The sequence below is a fragment of the Emys orbicularis genome, chromosome 9, assembly GCF_028017835.1.
Source record: "Emys orbicularis isolate rEmyOrb1 chromosome 9, rEmyOrb1.hap1, whole genome shotgun sequence".
Lineage (NCBI taxonomy): Eukaryota > Metazoa > Chordata > Testudines > Emydidae > Emys > Emys orbicularis.
The window spans coordinates 54,879,129-54,895,658 of NC_088691.1; the positions used below are offsets into that span (position 1 = coordinate 54,879,129).

General features: G+C 52.0%; 1 protein-coding gene across 3 annotated transcripts in view; it reads left to right on the plus strand.

Moving 5' to 3' along the window:
- Positions 1-16,530, plus strand: part of DGKG (diacylglycerol kinase gamma) — a 114,145-nt gene that overhangs the window by 12,622 nt on the left and 84,993 nt on the right. The window contains exons 3-7 of one of the 3 annotated variants that reach the window (XM_065410350.1): positions 5,892-5,912; positions 8,165-8,330; positions 10,100-10,162; positions 11,983-12,240; positions 13,364-13,534. In XM_065410350.1, coding sequence (XP_065266422.1) covers positions 5,892-5,912; positions 8,165-8,330; positions 10,100-10,162; positions 11,983-12,240; positions 13,364-13,534 — 679 coding nt within the window. Of the gene's footprint in view, positions 1-5,891; positions 5,913-8,164; positions 8,331-10,099; positions 10,163-11,982; positions 12,241-13,363; positions 13,535-16,530 lie in introns of those variants that run through there. The other 2 variants (XM_065410351.1, XM_065410352.1) reach the window with 2 other exon arrangements.

Sequence of the window (16,530 nt, forward strand, 5' to 3'; positions counted from 1 at the left end):
TAGCACCTGTAGAGGCCAGGACAGCCATCAGGCAAATAACACATCTGCATAGACCCAGAGTCACTGAACTGGGCTTTGAAAAGATGTCACTGTCCACTGCTCACAACTCATGCCATCTTGCGAGAACTCTCCAAAGCCAGAATCTCTACAGCTGTGATGTGAGGAATGGGTTTTGGTACAAAAGCCTGGAGAAAGAGTGCAACATGCTGACAACCTTTGCAACACCATTTGGTCACTACAGGTGGCTGCCCATGCTGATGGGCATAAGCCCAGCACCAGATGTGTTCCAGAGAAGACTCACCCAAGTGCTGGAAGGACTGCCTGGGGTGAACATAATTGCAGATGATATTCTTATTGTAGGGAGAGGAGCAACAATACAGAAACTGAACGAGATTGTGACAGAAAACAATGATCTTTTCTACTGTGATGGAGGCACAAGAATATAAAACTCAACCCAGAAAAAATATGATGCAAACAGCATGAAGTGACATACATTGGATATCTGCTCACAGCAAGGGACTGAAGGCAGGTCCCAACAAGACCAAGGCAGTTAGAGACCTGCCAGCTCCAGTGGATGTGAAAGGGGAATGGTGCTTCATAGGAACGATAAAAATTCTGTCCAAGTTCTGGCCACACCTGGCTGCAGTGGCGGAACCCATACGTCAGCTCACAAGGCTGGATATTGAGTGAGACTGGGCAGGTCCCCAACAGCAAGCATTGGACACACCGAAACAAATAATAATGGATGCCCCTATCCTGAAATACCACCAGACAGAAGAGCCTCTGACATTCCAGTGTGAAGCATCGGAGAAAGGATTGGGTGTAGCTCTTCTGCAGGAGTAGCCGATCTCTGACGCCAGCAGAGCCCTGTCAGAGACTGAAGAGGGGTAAGGCCCGAAGAGAAAAAGAGCTTCTGGATGTGGTGTTTGGAGTGGAATGATTCCACCCAGACACCTATGGACATTAAGCAATAGGGCAATCAGACCACAAACCCTTAGAGACAATCATGGCAAAGCCACGTCTTAGTGCTCCAAAGAGATTTGAGCACATGTTGATGCACCTCCAGTGCTACCAGGTAGAGACCAGATATTGTCCAGGACCATTAGTGATGTTAGCTGGCACCCTGAGAAGGGCACATCTACCCAGCATCAGTGAGTTGGGGCAAAAGGACCAAGGCACTGAATCTATTAACATGCTGCACTATCTACAGTTTTGGGCATTGATGACAGAACAGGGAATACAGGGAGTTAGGTTGGAAGCAGCTCAGTCACATGGACAGAGAGAGCCATGCACAGGGTTTAATAAAGTCCTGTTGGTTCAACGTATCTGCATTCAGCTTCACTGTTTGCAAATGAAACACCCCCACCCCCGTTTTCTCCCTATATGTCTGTGCTCCCCTAATGAAACCTGTGTCCGTTCCCCCTCACACTTTCCAACCCCCACTCTTTAGCCATGAACAAGGCTGGGACAATGGACTCTCCTATCGGACTAGGTCTGGGAAGAGTCTGTCCCTTGTAACACGGCTCCTGGGACGACTGGGTTTTGTAGACGATGCTTTTTGAAAGACTCAGATGAGATCCAGTAGGACAGAGCCTTTAGCAGAGGTTGTAACTGTAAAGAGCTCAGGGATGTTTGGTTTAGAATCATTCGAAGCGAGGTGATTAAGAACAGGCAGTGGGTTGTCCTCAGCTAGGAGAGGCAGTGAAAGCAGCGGAACTATTCAAGAACACAACAGGGTCCAGAGCCAAAGAATACAAACTGACTTTAGACAAGGAGCCAGCACAGAGGGAACTTCTTGTCTCCAAAGGTAATTACCACATGGAACAGAGCAACAAAAGGCATCACTAGGAGCTGTGCTTGTGAGCCTATTAAAGAGCGGTGGACAGGCACTTAGGAGAAAACAGGCCATTGTACAAATGATGTGTGGTGGGTGGACCTCAGTGAGTTCTAACTGCTTCCTGCCTACGGTGCCTTTGGCTGTTCCTCTCCTATGATGTGTCTTTCACAGTGAGTGTGTCCCTCTTACACAGAAGGGATTGCGTAGGTGTAATGCATTCTGGGGAAAGTAGTGTAATGACTAATTACATTTAAAATGTCTTCGAAGCACAGATCAGCTGCAGGACAGGGGGAGTTGACTGAAGATAAAAATTTCCTCCAGCATGTTTGTAATTTAGTAAACAAAGTGCTGCTCCTCGCACGCCTTCCCTGCCATTCGTGAGGGAGCCGTCCTGGGACCCATGTGAAACCCCTTCCTCCCCCCACGTTGGCACCTTCAGGGAAAATCTTAGTGGATTTGCTCACTCCCATAGCATCTTCAGAGATGTCCTGGCAGACTTGCTCTTCCCACTCCTCTCAGTGGCCCCCACGTGGTCCGACTACTCTGGCTGTTTCAAATTAGAATTGCCCTTTGACGCTTGTGGCCCAGAGACAACAGGGACGGACTTTAGAGATGGAGACCTAGTGAGTCATCTAGTCTGCTCCTGAGCAAATACAGGATTGTGTTCTACAGAACGCTCCCTAGTACTCGATTCAGCCCACTTTTAAAATGCTCAGGTGATGGGTTTCTGCTATTTCCCCAAGGAAGTTAGACACTGGCAAGTGTACAGTGGGAAAGAACCCTTCACTGGATGAATTATTCCTGGTTAGACCCCCCTCAAGTTCATTTCTTCTCCACTCCTGGTATTTTCACCCTTCCAGGGCCTACTAACCCCTCTCCCTCAGCTATCACTTAGTTGTGCGATCTACTATGGATTCGGTTCTCGAATCTTTCCACATAAATCAGTCCCTCCAGCACCCTAAGGACTTTGTTGCACTTCTCTGAACTCCATCAAATTTGTCAGTATCTGTCTGGTCCTGAGGTCTCCAGGACTGCAGCATGCCAGATGAAGGAGCAACACTGCTCCCTGAGAAGGTCCTTCACCTCCCTGCTCTGTGAATGGAGCCCATCACTGGCCTTTTATGCAGCTCCATCCAGTTGGGAACTTCTATCTAATTTGCTGCCCACTATCACTGCCAGCGCTTACTACTGAACTTGCTCCTACTTTCTGCGCATGGACGCTGGCCTCATTATTTCCCATGTGTTGCCCTTTATTATTTTATGCTTTTCTTGCCAATATTTCTAGTTATTTCTCCGCCTCTCTGGTCTTCCCACTTCCAGGGGATAGATGAACATTAATTGAAACTGGACGGAACATTGACCCTTTCAGCAGGCTTCTAGATCCCTCCCTCTCCTGCTTGATGCAGCTCATTGCTATGTGTCATTCATGACACTCAAAGCGGGTCCTCAGAGGGACCACAGGAATCCATACTATCATAGTGGGGGATAATCACTGGAGAGGCAGAGCTAGTCAGTTTGCTGCTCCCAGGTAGGCCAGTTGCCCAACCTTGGTGTTTTCTATTTGAGTTGAGTTTTATGTAAAGCCTGCGTCCTTTCCCTATACCCCGGGAACACTAAGGCCAGGTCTACACTACCGCGGTAGTTCGACAGCTGGCAATCGAACTTCCGGGTTCGATTTATCGCGTCTGGTCTGGACGCGATATATCGATCCCGGAAGCACTCGCCGTCGACTGCGGTACTCCAGCTCGGTGAGAGGAGTACCGCGGAGTCGACGGGGAGCCTGCCTGCCGCGTGTGGACCGCGTCTGAACCGCGGTAAGTTCGAACTAAGGTGTGTCGACTTCAGCTACGTTATTCACGTAGCTGAAGTTGCGTACCTTAGTTCGAATTTGGGGGTTAGTGTAGACCAGGCCTAAGGTACTTGAATAAAGCCTTGTAGAAACCTGGCTTAGCAAACCACTTTGTTATTGGATCAGCTACCCCATTCCACTAGCTTCCCCTGCTTACTTGTAAGTACCAGCTAACCTAGTCAGTCCACTGATTTTTCCAATAGATTCTTTGCATCTGCCAAGGTATTGGCGCCCACCTTAAACTATCTGCCACTTTCCTGCCCAAAAACCCGGCTCAGACCTTACCTATAAAAGTATGAACAATAGCATTGGGGAGACAAGAACGAAGTAATTTGCACCCTGGGCTCTGGTGACTCACACTTTGTGCTCCCAGGTACAATGTCTCCAGAATCCCACTGGCATTGTTTCTATGTGTGTTGCTGCAAAAGCTTGTTTGAGCAATAGAAGGTAACCGCATGTGCACTTCTGGGTGATAATAGCGTGCTGCTGGTGATGGAATAATACAGCCAAGGGACTTCACCCACCCGAGCAGTACAATCTCGGTGACTTCCCGCAGAGGGCCAGATCTGCAGCTGGTGTGAACTGGTGTAGGTCTAGTGACTGCAGTGCAGATTTGTCAAGTGACATCAGATGAGGAGCCAGCTCTGAAGGTCCATTTGTTGCCCCGGATAGACGATTGCTCAGCGCCATTCAGCTGCTGTGGCAATGAGGGGTATAAATACCAAGATGAACATAAAGCTCCATTTGTCTTCAAAATTTTAAGGTCATTTTGTGACATTCTCATTAGCTGACCTGCAATTCCATCAAGACAGACAAGAGCTCTGGGTGTGACAACAGAGGCATAAGCCAATGAGAAATACATCCCCATATGCCAAGTCCAAGAGGCCAGGGTGAAAGGATGGCCACCCTTCAGTTGGGTAAACATGTCCTCTTCCTCAGTACACCCCTTAAGGCAGGGGTTTTTGGTTTTCTGATGAAACTTGGGGTCACCATATGGAAAAGTTCCAGGGCCACCACCACCACCACCCATCTAGCCATGAAGGAAAGAAAGGTGGTCTCGCCCCCATTGGCGGCCACAAGTTCCAAGCTGAGAACCCCTGCTCAAGGCAAGCCTTGCTGTCCCCATGGTGGATCAAGAATGGTAGTGTCCAGTTCTGTGGTCATCTTTGCTTTCTGGACCCTTCTGGCTAGCTGGCAGATGTTTTCCCTTTCCCTCCCTCCCTCTTCCAAGCTGTTGTTACCCCAGCCCATCATTGCTTCGGGTCATCCACTTGCCCTGCCGGCTGGCTGTTTTCTCATCTGTCCACTTCAGTGTCGTCTTCTGACGTCTCCTCATGGCTCCCTGCTCCTCTCATTACCACCTCCTTCCCCTTCCGTGGCTGTTTTCCCCCTTGGTCCTTCCCATGGGTCCTGCCCTTCCTCCCTTCATTCTGTCTCTCCCCTTTTCCTTCTGACATTCTGCCCCTGTCCTGCAGTCACCACCTGCAATTACCCCTGGTGCTCGGGCTGTAGCCTCACTGCTGAGTGCTGGGCCTGGCACTCTCCTCTGCATCTGGGTGTTGGGCAGGTCAATGCCTGCTCTGCCCAAAACTACTCAGAAGTTCTGCAGGAGCGAGGCGGCTGCCAAAGCATGACTGGGAGCTCCAGCCTGCTAGGCCATTCCACCCCACCGAGCTGGGGCAGTGCAGTGTAAAGCACAGGGTTGGGTTAGGGGTTCCTTGGGAACAGCAGCAGAAGCACCAACTGGTTACTTTTGTAGTTTAACTCTTTAAAGGCCTCTCTTTCCCACTTCCCCAGCATCACCAACCCCAAACATTCACAAAGCATGAGCCAGGTCCCCCAAAACCATGAGATTAGCTGAAGAGTCATGCAAGTTTTAAAACAAACTTTGGGTTCTTTTTATTTTCCTCCCAGCTTTCGAGCTTTTAGGGCACACTCGGGTCACATTTTCAAGCTTTTCTGTGCAGTGGTGGGACTGGAAACTTCCCTTGCTTATAAATGAAAGCTGAGATTCTCCTGCAGTCTCTTGACTCCGGCAGGTGGGACTGTCAGAAAAACACCACATAGCCTGAGCCTTGCAAAGTAAGGTGGCAACGCCATTCCCTGCAGTGTGTCTCTGGGCATGTGCTAGCACTGCCAGGGCTCCTGCCCTCTTGTTGCTCACTAAACTCTCCTCTCTGTTTTCTCTGCTCTCATCTGCTGCAGAAGCAAGATACCCTGAACCAAGTAAGAGACCTGCCTTCTTCTCCCCACTTGAGTTGTGGTGGGTGGCTGTGGTTAGGCTATTAGCTTCGGCTCTGCATGCTGGCTTTCGCACGCTCAGCTAGGAGTCCCAACAGGGAAGCCATCACCCAGCCACGCACCTGTGGCCAGCAGGTCCCCACAGGTTAAGCAAAGACCAGTCAGCACCAGGAGAAAGGTACAGAGCCCAGGGAGAGCCACTTTTGTTAGGGCCCCACAAGACAGTAAGCAAATGGCAATGTCCCGGCTGCTGGGTAGCCAGTTTTCCCCTCTAGCAATGGGAGGTGGCGAGGGGTGCACTTGGCAGGTGTCTTTCCCACTGCCAGAAAACCTCTGCAACGACGACAGACAGCTGCGGCCTTTCCCAGATCCAAGGAGTTTGGTATTTCCCTGCCAGGCCAGAGATGGGTCTGGGTACCCCTCCACGCCACCCAGCGTGGGTACAGTTCCATCTTGATGGGCCAGGGAATCCCTCCATATAGTTCTGTGCATAGTGTTCTGCAGACCCAACATTAGCCCATGCGCCGCAGGTGATACCGGACAGAAATCACTGAAAATTGGACAAGCGCTTTAACTTTCCAAAACTATCCATGGAAACGGCTGTGATTGCACGTCACTGCGGCAGGAGCTATTGGCTACGCCGCCCAAGTGAACAGAGATGTTCGGACCTCAATGCCCCAGGCACATTGCCATGAAATGTTAGGTCGAAGGCCTGTGTGGGTAACGAATGCCTGTGTTGTTAAACTCAGAAAGCTCAGTTCGAGCAGTGCCGGGGCTGAGATGTGCCGTGCACGGAGGCAGGAGACTGGAGGGTTTGATTGTTGAGGAAAGATTTGAAAAGCTAAGTGGCATGGTCTGGGGTGTGCGTGCCCTGCAATCGGGGGATGATCACCGCATGTAGATTGAGCTAGCTTGGGTGCTGAGACCCCAGACTCTATACAGCCCATGCTGTGGTGCAGTCACTGCTCTCGGTACACGAGCTAGCTAGATCAAAGCTCTCTGCCCTCTCCCCGCATGCTGCACTTAGACCCCATGTCTACCATGTAGACATGCTGGACGGGGGCTCACCACACCTCTCCCCACGTAGCGTCTCCAAGGGCTCTCCCTCGGGGCTGAGAACAGGGGGGAGAAACATCAGCTCCTGCAGTAGCTTTGTGGGAAGTAGTAAGTGCCCCGTCCCTCCGCAGAGCCCTGTTCAGATCAGTGCTGTGTGCAGTGGCAGCGCAGGAGAATGGCACCACGACAGGCAGAGACCGCATGGAAAAGAGCAGGGCATGGCTCCCTTTGGCATCCCCATCCGGGCACATCAGCTGTCCACTGGCACCGCCAGCACGGGTACCAGTCAGATCCAGCCATGCTGGGGACAGGTGGTGGGCTCCTGTCCACCAGGAGCTGAGGGGAAGGGGCAGTTACTATTCGCTCGTGCCAGCGTCCAGCCCCGAGAGGGCTTGTGAGAATAGGGAGGCTGGCAGCTTCCCAACATCTGCTCACCCTTCTCCAGTGCAGCCAATGAAAGGGAAATCTCCTGGGCTCAGCGACCTGCTTCCTGCTGTGGCCAAGGAGCTACACAACGCCTCCTCTCTGGGCCGGTAAAGAGTGGGGATCATCTCCCTGTGCCCTAGCACAGAAAGGGCAGCCGGGGATACGTCTGCATGGCCAGGAGGAGGGAGCTTGGGCAGAGTCGTGCTAGCTGGGAGGGAAGGGAAGGGTGGTATGAAGACATTTCCCCTTTCCAGTCCCTGCAGTGTAGCCCAGCAAAGCGGCTCCTGGCTGGCTGGCATGTGAGCTGTCGTGCCCATGGAGGGCCTGGCCTCAGCGCTTTCAGGGCAGGAGGCTGGGTGTGGAGGAGTTAAAGCCGTCACACCCGATGGCAGGGGTTGAATTCTGGCGGAGGTTGGGGGAAGTACCTCCCACAAACCAAGCTCCATCCACGAGACCCCGCTCACAGTCCTGTAGATGTTCAAAATGGGATCGTGCATGTTCCACCAGGCTCGTGGGGTGTGGCTTCCCCAAGGGCTCCCCAAGCAGCTCCCAGTTTCATACCCCCCTGGTGTAGACACTGGCAATGTTTGGAAAACCCTTCTGCCCTTTCCCATCAGCATATCAGAAAGAGTCCTGCCTGGAGCGTACTGTGGGAAGCAAACCGCCCTGTGGAAACCATGGTTTGGAGCAGAGCGAAGGCGGCTCTGTGGGTGGGCAGGGTATTTCTAACAGCATCCTTTGTTTCCCCTCCGTAGCCCATTGACTACGAGGGGTTTCGGCTCTTCATGAAGACGTACCTGGAGGTGGATATTCCTGAGGAGCTCTGCCAGCACCTCTTCATGTCCTTCAAACGCAAGATCTGCCAGTATTCCCCAGAGTCTCGGCGACAAGGTTCCAGCATCTCACAGCTCAACATCCTGGGTAAGCAACATCTGGCCTGCTCCTGCTCTCCTGTCTGCTCTGCACACTGGCAGCCGATGCGGGGCACGGGCAACTCGTGACATTGTGTGAGGTTAGAAATGGAAGTCAACATCCTTTACTGGGTGGCATCCACTGGCCGGTGATAGCGGAGCTCAGAGTAGATGATCTAATGGTCCCTCTAGCCTTACGCTCTAGGAATCTTGGGTATTGGAGGTGCCAGGGTGTCTGTTCTTCACAGCAACATTCTCCAGTTCTTTTTGACCCCTCTTTAGTACTTCAGTAACACACCCAAATGGCTGCCCTTACGCGGCCATGCACATCACAGGCTGCTGGGAAGAGGTTTGCTCCCAGTGGCTGGAAGGGACCCACAAGTTGCTTAGGTCTCCAGTTTGCCTGGCTGTAAATAGTTAGAATCTGCTGAAGTAGAGCCAGTTCCAGTGATCTCCTGCCCCGCGAACAGAACTGTGCAGCTGGCACTCCTATGGTCTGGGCAGCCTCCATGTGTCTCTGTACTGAGCGCACAACCAGCGTGCCGCGGACTCTGCCTACCATGAGGTTCCGCATTGCTGCCCATTGCTGTAATATCTAAGCTGCTTCTGCGTACAGTGGAGGGGCTAAGCGAGAGCCTTGGTGAGCACCGTGGAGTCTCTGGTTCTCCTCCCTTTTCAGGGTATGGAAAGCTCTTTCCCTTGGGTCTGGTTGGGTGTGCTTATGTTGTGAATGTCGGACTGTTGATGGTGGAAAGGCTTCCTCAGAGAGGAGAGTTTTGCAGTGTTTCCTAAAGTTCGTCAGACTCTGGCCTGGCCTGGCCTCCCCTCCTCTGGGAGATTGTTCTGTAGCTAGGTCCCTGTGGCAAAGAATGCTTTATCCCTAGCTCTCGCATACTTCTCTCTGAGCTTTGGGACTGCATTGTCCCAGAAGAGTGCAGCTGTGGTGGTGGTCTATACCTGAAAACATGGTCTCTGCTGTAGCTGGCACCTGATCTAGGATGAGGACCAGGCAGTGGGAGCAGAGTGGAGGGACTGGAGCACAGGATTTAAGTGCTCACAGTGGCCTCCATCATGGGGAGGCCAGGCCATGGCATATCAGCTGGAGCCGCAGCATTGTTTCCCCATTCAGCCTCAGAGACATGGACAGTGACTGCAGACGCCATATGCCCCAGCACCCAGCACACATCCCACAGATTGGGATAGTGTGGCCCTCTCAGGACTGGGGTGGGTGGGTGCAGCGTGTGCCATTGTGCAGCCCAAGGCAGTGGCTGTGGGTTCCAGTAGGTGCCGTGTATCCTCACCCACCCAGTAGGATTGGATAGTGCAATGTAATATTCACAAGGGGGGGTACCTCGCTCCCAGATGTGGGTCTTGCACCCTAGGGCTCTGGAGGAGATAGGAACATGCTGCATCCCCTCTGTCTGCCTATCACAGCTCCTCAGATGGGAACATCTGACTCCCAGTGCCAAATTATTAGGCTAATTCTATGTCTGTAAAGTTAATATTTACCATAATGAATAGAGTATCACCCACACTGGCATTTGGCGGAGATGTGGCTCTGAAGGAATCAACGGATCCATGACGAGGTGGCCATGCCCAACCACTGAACTTTGGTAGAAGTACTTGTCACTAAATGCTTTGCTTCCTTGACTTTTTTCCCCAGGAAGGGGAGGTTGGATAAAAGATGGGGACGGGGACTACTGCACTATTTCTCATAGAGCTCAGATGACTGCAGACACATTCCATGTATTTATTCGTTTGCTTCTCTTACGTGCTCAGAGCCAAAATCCATTGATGCGGGCATCTCCATCCAGACTGAAGTGGCCTGCGCCCCCGTCACAGGTACCCACTGTGTTTGTGACTCATCGCATGTCATATGGAATCTCAGCCAAACTAAAATGGGAGGGAAAGCAATCAACTGACAGACACAAACTAACAAGCTTCCACCCAGCCCGAGTTCCAGCTTTGTCTCCCTTGTTTGCCAAGGACAGACACCCTCCCCCCCACCCCACCCCGCCCCGCCCACCCCTCACCCCTCACCCCCAGTGGCTGGTCTGGAAGTGTTGGCATGCAGGGCTTTGTATGTCTGGTGTTACATTGCGGGGGAATGTATTACTCAAGTCAGCTGAGTGCAGAAGAAGAAGATGAGTGTTATTCTTTAACCTGGCCAGGTCCTTTCCTAATTGCAGTCAGTACGAGGGGTGCTGATCTGTTTCAAGTGCACTCTAGGCAGCTGCAGGTCTGGAATAAATTGTTAAATCTCATATGCAGGGAGCCCCATAGAGATGGGGGCCTGGAGCACCAAGAAACACCTGCAGGTGGGACCCAGAGGTCTAAGGAATCCTCTGACCTGTGCTGGGACTAATGTGAAAAGCTGGTTTACAAAGGAGATGGAATTGCATCACTCCGGTGACTCCTTCTGGCCAATTAATAGCACATCAGAAAGAACCCAGCTCAAAGGCCGGGGAAAGCAGCGGCAGTGTGGACCCTCTTGTGTGTGGAATCAGGGCCCAGTTGGCAAGGCCAGGCTGAATATCCCCCAGGCAGTGATTCCCAGGTGTCAATCTCCCTGTCTAGGTTCCAGCTAGCTAGGGACATGAGAATCTGTCTGTAGGTTTAAGTGTCCTCTAGAGTGTAATGGAGAATTATCTCCCTGGCGGTGGTTATAGGGGACTATGGGATAGCGTGGGGGATGGCATTCTCTGTTATTTAGCCCCCTGGATTTTCCTGTTACAGTCTGTAGGACTTTTCCATGGTGGCCTTTCATCGCCAGCCTAGCTGCTCCTCTTGTTCTCTGTGCACAGCTCCTAGTCCCATAGTGCGTATTCTCTGCTCCCTCAGCAGCACAGAGCCCCATGGGACTTGCCCCTTTCCCTCCCAAAGATCCCTCAGGTAAGTGGAGAGAGGCAGAGCGGAGATGCCTCAGCAGACCAGCCTTGAAAACCCAGGCTGGGAAACTGGTGGATCAGCCAGCATCCTGGAAGCGTGTGGTGGGCAGCTGCTCAGAGCTGCTCTGCGCCCAGCTCTGCTCCAGCTCCTGGAGGCAGGGGTATGAGTGAGAGGGGCAGCGCAGAGATCCAGGAGCGTGCCCTGGAGAGAGGAGCCTGCCCTTGGTGGCCAGAAAGGGATCAGCCAACTGAGGGATGTGAGGCAGCCCACATGGGTGGCAGCCCCAGGGCACAGGCCAGAGCAGCAGGAGGTGAGGGGGAGGGGAGATTCCCAGGGATTGTTTTTCAGATCACCCAGGGAGATTCCATGGAACCTCTAGAACTGTCTGTCCCTTGGCCAAGTGGGACGACCCTTAGGGAGGGGGCAGAGCCCCAGATCCCTCACAAATGGAGGGAGTGAAGAGTCCAGGTGCTACTGCCCTCGGGAAATCCCAGGGGATGGACCACTGTCCTGTTGATTATTTCACACTGGCCCGGGGACTGGCTAATGACTCCAGAGGGCAGGGCAAGCGTGTGTGCTACACAGTCCAGGTGTGTTGCCCCAGGAGCGGCTTCCCCAGATGGGTTCTCCAAACCTGGCGCGGTCCAAGCCCCAGCAGGACTCTGGGCCCATGTGCTGGGGCCTGCTCCTTTGGTTCAGCCATCTTTAGGGATGATCGGGTGGGTTTGGGGCATTGATGTCACACTCTCCATGTTCCTGTGTCTGCCTTTCAGGGATCAATGGGAAAACTCTCTTAAGTGCCCTGGGAAGACACACTCCTGACTCCAGGAGCTCCCCCTCTAGCCTCACAGAGCAGCAGTCCACTTCTCTGATCCCTACACCTCTAGCCAACACCAGTGCCCTCGGGAACGCCTCTCCCAACTGGTCCAGGTCCTCCTCTCAGAAATCCACCGCCGGCACCCACTCTGCTCACAATTCATCAGGCTCCTCGAAGATCTCCGCCGGGGCTGTGCTCAGCCCTCAGTCCCCAGGTGAGCTTTGCCGCAGGCCTCTGGCTCAGCCCACAGGCTCCCTGGCTTTGCCTGGCCTCTTATAGGGATAAGCTGACAAAAGCCAGAGCTTGGGGTTTTGTTTTCTTCCCTCATCTTCCTGCCTAGAGAGGAAATGCAGATAAATGGGACCAATCTGGCTGCAAAGCCAGCTCGGTGCTTCCAGCAGAGCTCAGGGCCTGTACCAGTTCTCTTGGCCCCTGGGAGAAATGGGGACATTGACTCTGGGACTCTTAATTTGTGGGAGCGTGTCTCAGAATCAAACCTTTGCACAGGGGCGTGACGGGTGTTTGGAAGCTGGGTTCTGTGAGGCAATAGATTCCTCCTGGGGATGTTCTCTGAGTGGGGATTTGATCCTCTGAATGCCAAGCCAAATGAGTTACGGATGATGCACAGTCTGTCCAATCCCAGCAGGAGAAGCAGTTCTATAGCACTGGGGGCCAGAGCATCTTAGCACCTTTGCTTGTGACTTGAGCCATAAGTCTCCAAGCCCACAGAGACGCCGTCCGTCAATGTCTTAATTACATAGCAGCAGTGGTCCCAGAGGCCGACGGGGTGGTAAAGTGACTCATCTCTGTCCCGAGTTCCACAAGCAAGAGGAGGGGAGGAAATATCCCCAGCTCCAACCATCTGTGCAGGGCCAGGCCATGCTGGGCTGCGTGTTGAGAGTGTCTGGTCTGAGCCTTGGCAAGCCAACAAGCTGCCTCTCCCTTTTATTTTAATTTCCTCCATTAACTCCGGTGCATGGTGCAGAGAAGAGCATGTGGTTCGGGGATCAGCATGTCCTATACAGCCCAGCCCTTGGCCTCTGCCTAGCCTGCCAGAAGGTCGGTCTTTCATCCATGGGTCATCGATCCTCTAGTGGCTGAGAGTCATGCCAGCCGACAGCTGTCTGGTGGTCTCTGTGAAATGAATTGGCGCCATGGAAGCACAAAAATACCACAAGACGGGATGTTCTTACACATTCTGTTCGCATTCTCTCAGTCCTATTCATGGAACTGAGCACAAAACGCCTTGACGAGGGGTCAGGTCACGCGGGAAAGACCGGGAATGGTGGAGCTGGCATTTTTGGGGTGGCCTTGAATTTTCTCCTCTCCTCCCACAGGCTCACGAAGCCTAGAGAAGAGGTTACCGTTCAGCCTGCGCAAGACCCACAACTCCCTTAAAATGGCCAATCCGCACCAGCCGACCCTCATGTCTCAGGTAGCCTACCTGAAGGACATTGTTTGCTACCTGTCGCTGCTGGAAAGGGGCCGGGCTGAAGACAAGCTGGAGTGTAAGTACTGGTGGACACGGAGAACACGTGAGCCGAAAGTACCAGAGACATGGCTCCAGGAGACTTGTTTAAAGGTGGGGCTGGATGGGGAGAGCTGGGAGGACTGGTTCAGAAAGGTTGTTCTGTATGGGTCACTGGGAGAAGGGAGAAAAGACTGAGGGTGGGGAGAGTCTTGTGTTCCCAGCTGGCCCACCCACTCCGCGTGACCCTAGCAACGTACCTGACTTTGCTATAACCTGGGCTAAGGCAAAATGCATCTGAGATGAGCTTTTCTGGAGCAATAGCAATATTTAAAAGAGAAAACAGCGGAAACATCAGTGTTTGCCATAGTTCCCCTGTCACTCGTACATCTATTTCTGTCAATGGTGCATGCAGTGTAGTTGTAGCCATGTCAGTCCCTGGATATTAGAGAGACAAGGTGGGGAAGGTCATATCTGTGATTGGGCCAACATCTGTTGGTGAGAGAAACAAGCTTGCTAGCTTACAGAGAGGACTCCTGTCCCCAGTGAAGTACTGTATTGTGATGGACTTATTAGAGTGGTTGCACACCACTGCCCTCTACTGCATGGAATCAGGATTGCATTACTGTCACAGGCTAACAGCTAAATCAGGCCTTGTCTACCTGGGAAAATTTTACCAGTTATACTGGTACAGTTATAACCCACCATGTGGACACTCCTATTCCAGTAGAAATGTGGCTTCATTTGGTTTAGCTTAAGCCTCCTTCCCAAGAGACACAAGCTAAACTAAGCTAGACTAAAGCCCCTCTTATACCAATATGAGCATATTCACATAGGCAATTATAACTAGATCGGTTTAAATTTGTGATGATAAACCTGTCCCATGCAGACAAGGCCTTGGTTTCCCTCAAGTGATGGGGGTCTGTGTTGTTTAGAGCTGGAAAATATGAGTTGCTGTGTTGTCCCAAGAGGCCATGGTGTGTGGGGCAGTGACAAGGATGACGGTCGAGGTGGTCTCAGATGTGTGACTCCATGAAAGGAAAACTCCAGATTATGACAGTAAAAAGCAAGTGGCTTTGCTGATCTCAGGGGAGTGCTTCAGTCCAGAATACGCTCTCATTTTCATTTTTTTAAAAACAGTTTGGATTTGACTTGCATCTTACTCATTGCCACCTGGTGTCCAGGAGCTGCAGATGAAGAGCCAAGGCTCTATGACATTCCCTGATTAATGGTGTGTCTGATTTCTGCCCCCCTTTGCCTCCCAGCTCTTTCAGAGCAGTATTGTAACCACCCCACCTCCTCCAGAGCATCACTGCTCCCATGCCTCACCACCCCACCAGAGTGGGTGAAATTTTTCCAATTTTGATTAAATTTTAAAAAGCAGCAAACTCCCCCACCCACGCCCCTGTTCTTCATCCTGCTGCACTCAGCCCTCAAAGCCACCTCTCTTCTGGGGAAACAGTCTGACCTGGGGCCTCCATTCTGAAGAGGCAGTGAAGGGAGACAGAGATAAGAGGTGCACCATTCTCCAAAGGACAGCGCAGGTTCTCTGCAGATTTGCAGGACTCTACAGATATCTGCTTCATATTCGCGGATGCAGACATCCGTGGACCATGTTTGCAGATCGCGGATCAGATGTGGATATAAATTTTTTATCTGCGCAGGGCTCTAGTTTTCTGTCTCCATTTAAATCTTGGGCTCTGCCTGGCAATGAAAGAAAGAAATGCCGGATTAGCTAGACATGTCCATGTTTCCCCAGTTTGTTTTTTAGCAGCTGGGACTTCGCCAATGGCAGTGCTAAATGGAGCTGGTTGGGACTTTTCCTTCAGAATAATTTTGTGATGGAAAATACAGTTGCAGTCCAATTGAAACTATTTCAGTTTATTGAACTGACCTGAAATGAAATGTTTTGGTTCAATGGCTTTCAGCACCCCCACGATACACAGCCCCCCGTCCCCTTGTGAATTGAGCCTGGGGAAGAAACGGACTTAAACTATTCTGTAAATTTGTGTCAAAATCATGAATGCTTTTGGGCTGACTGAAGCTGCATTTTTCAGCTGTTTGAAAAGCGTCAGCTCGCTGGGAGCTCTCTGGGGCAAGGAGGGTTCTGAGTTTCCTCGTCTGTCCAGTGACTCGCCCAGTGCAGCCAGCTCTGGTCCCTGGGCACTGCCACAGTATCAGTCATAGCCGTGGGAAACCCAAACCTCTGGGAGCTCTTTGTTAAGCAACATTCATCTTTAAGTCCATATATGGTGGCCTCTCCCCCAGCCTGTGTCATCAATCCAAGTGCTGCTAACCTGCGACACCCAAAGCTGCTGCCTACAGTAGAGAGGCTCCTGAAAGGGGTCAGGCTGTGCTTTCTCGCACATGTTAACTGGGTTGTGCTGAATGCTAATGGGGACGAACCCTTGGCTGCTACGTCCCCCACTATTCCTGGGCACATGATGCTGAGGGAGGCCGTGTGGGGAGCCTGGGCAGTGCCTATGTGTGTTCTCTCCTGCCCAGAGGAGCTGGGGTTAGGTCATCCGCTCTGCTGTATGAAACACAGCAGTGCTGCCAGGCTGCACGCTCATTAGTTGCTGTGTTTCCCATTGCATCCCCTCCCCCCAGGCAGGGACTCCCCACATGCTGCTTCTCGCTTCCCAGCAGCCCCTGTATCTTCACCCCTAATGCTGGCTTCTCTCCCTTCAGCGCCCGTCCTTCCCGTTCTCTTCAGGGCTGCCCCTAGCCCAGCCCTGCATAAGCCCCGGAATGTCTCTGTGACTTCCATGTGGTTTACTCTTCCGCAGTGAACAACAACCGGCTTTGGTTTTAAACGGCCAGTTGCTTTGAACAGACTTATGCACAAACACCGGCAGGTGACTAGCACGGGCCACGTCTTCTGGTTTCAGCGAAGGAGCCATTTAATTTTTTTAATTAGTAAATGTTAAAAATAGCCGTAGGAAAATCCATCTCCAGTTTAAAGAAGGGCCATTTTCAAATTACACATACTCCAGATTTTAAAGCCAGTTACCTAGTTGTTAGTGTAAACTGGCT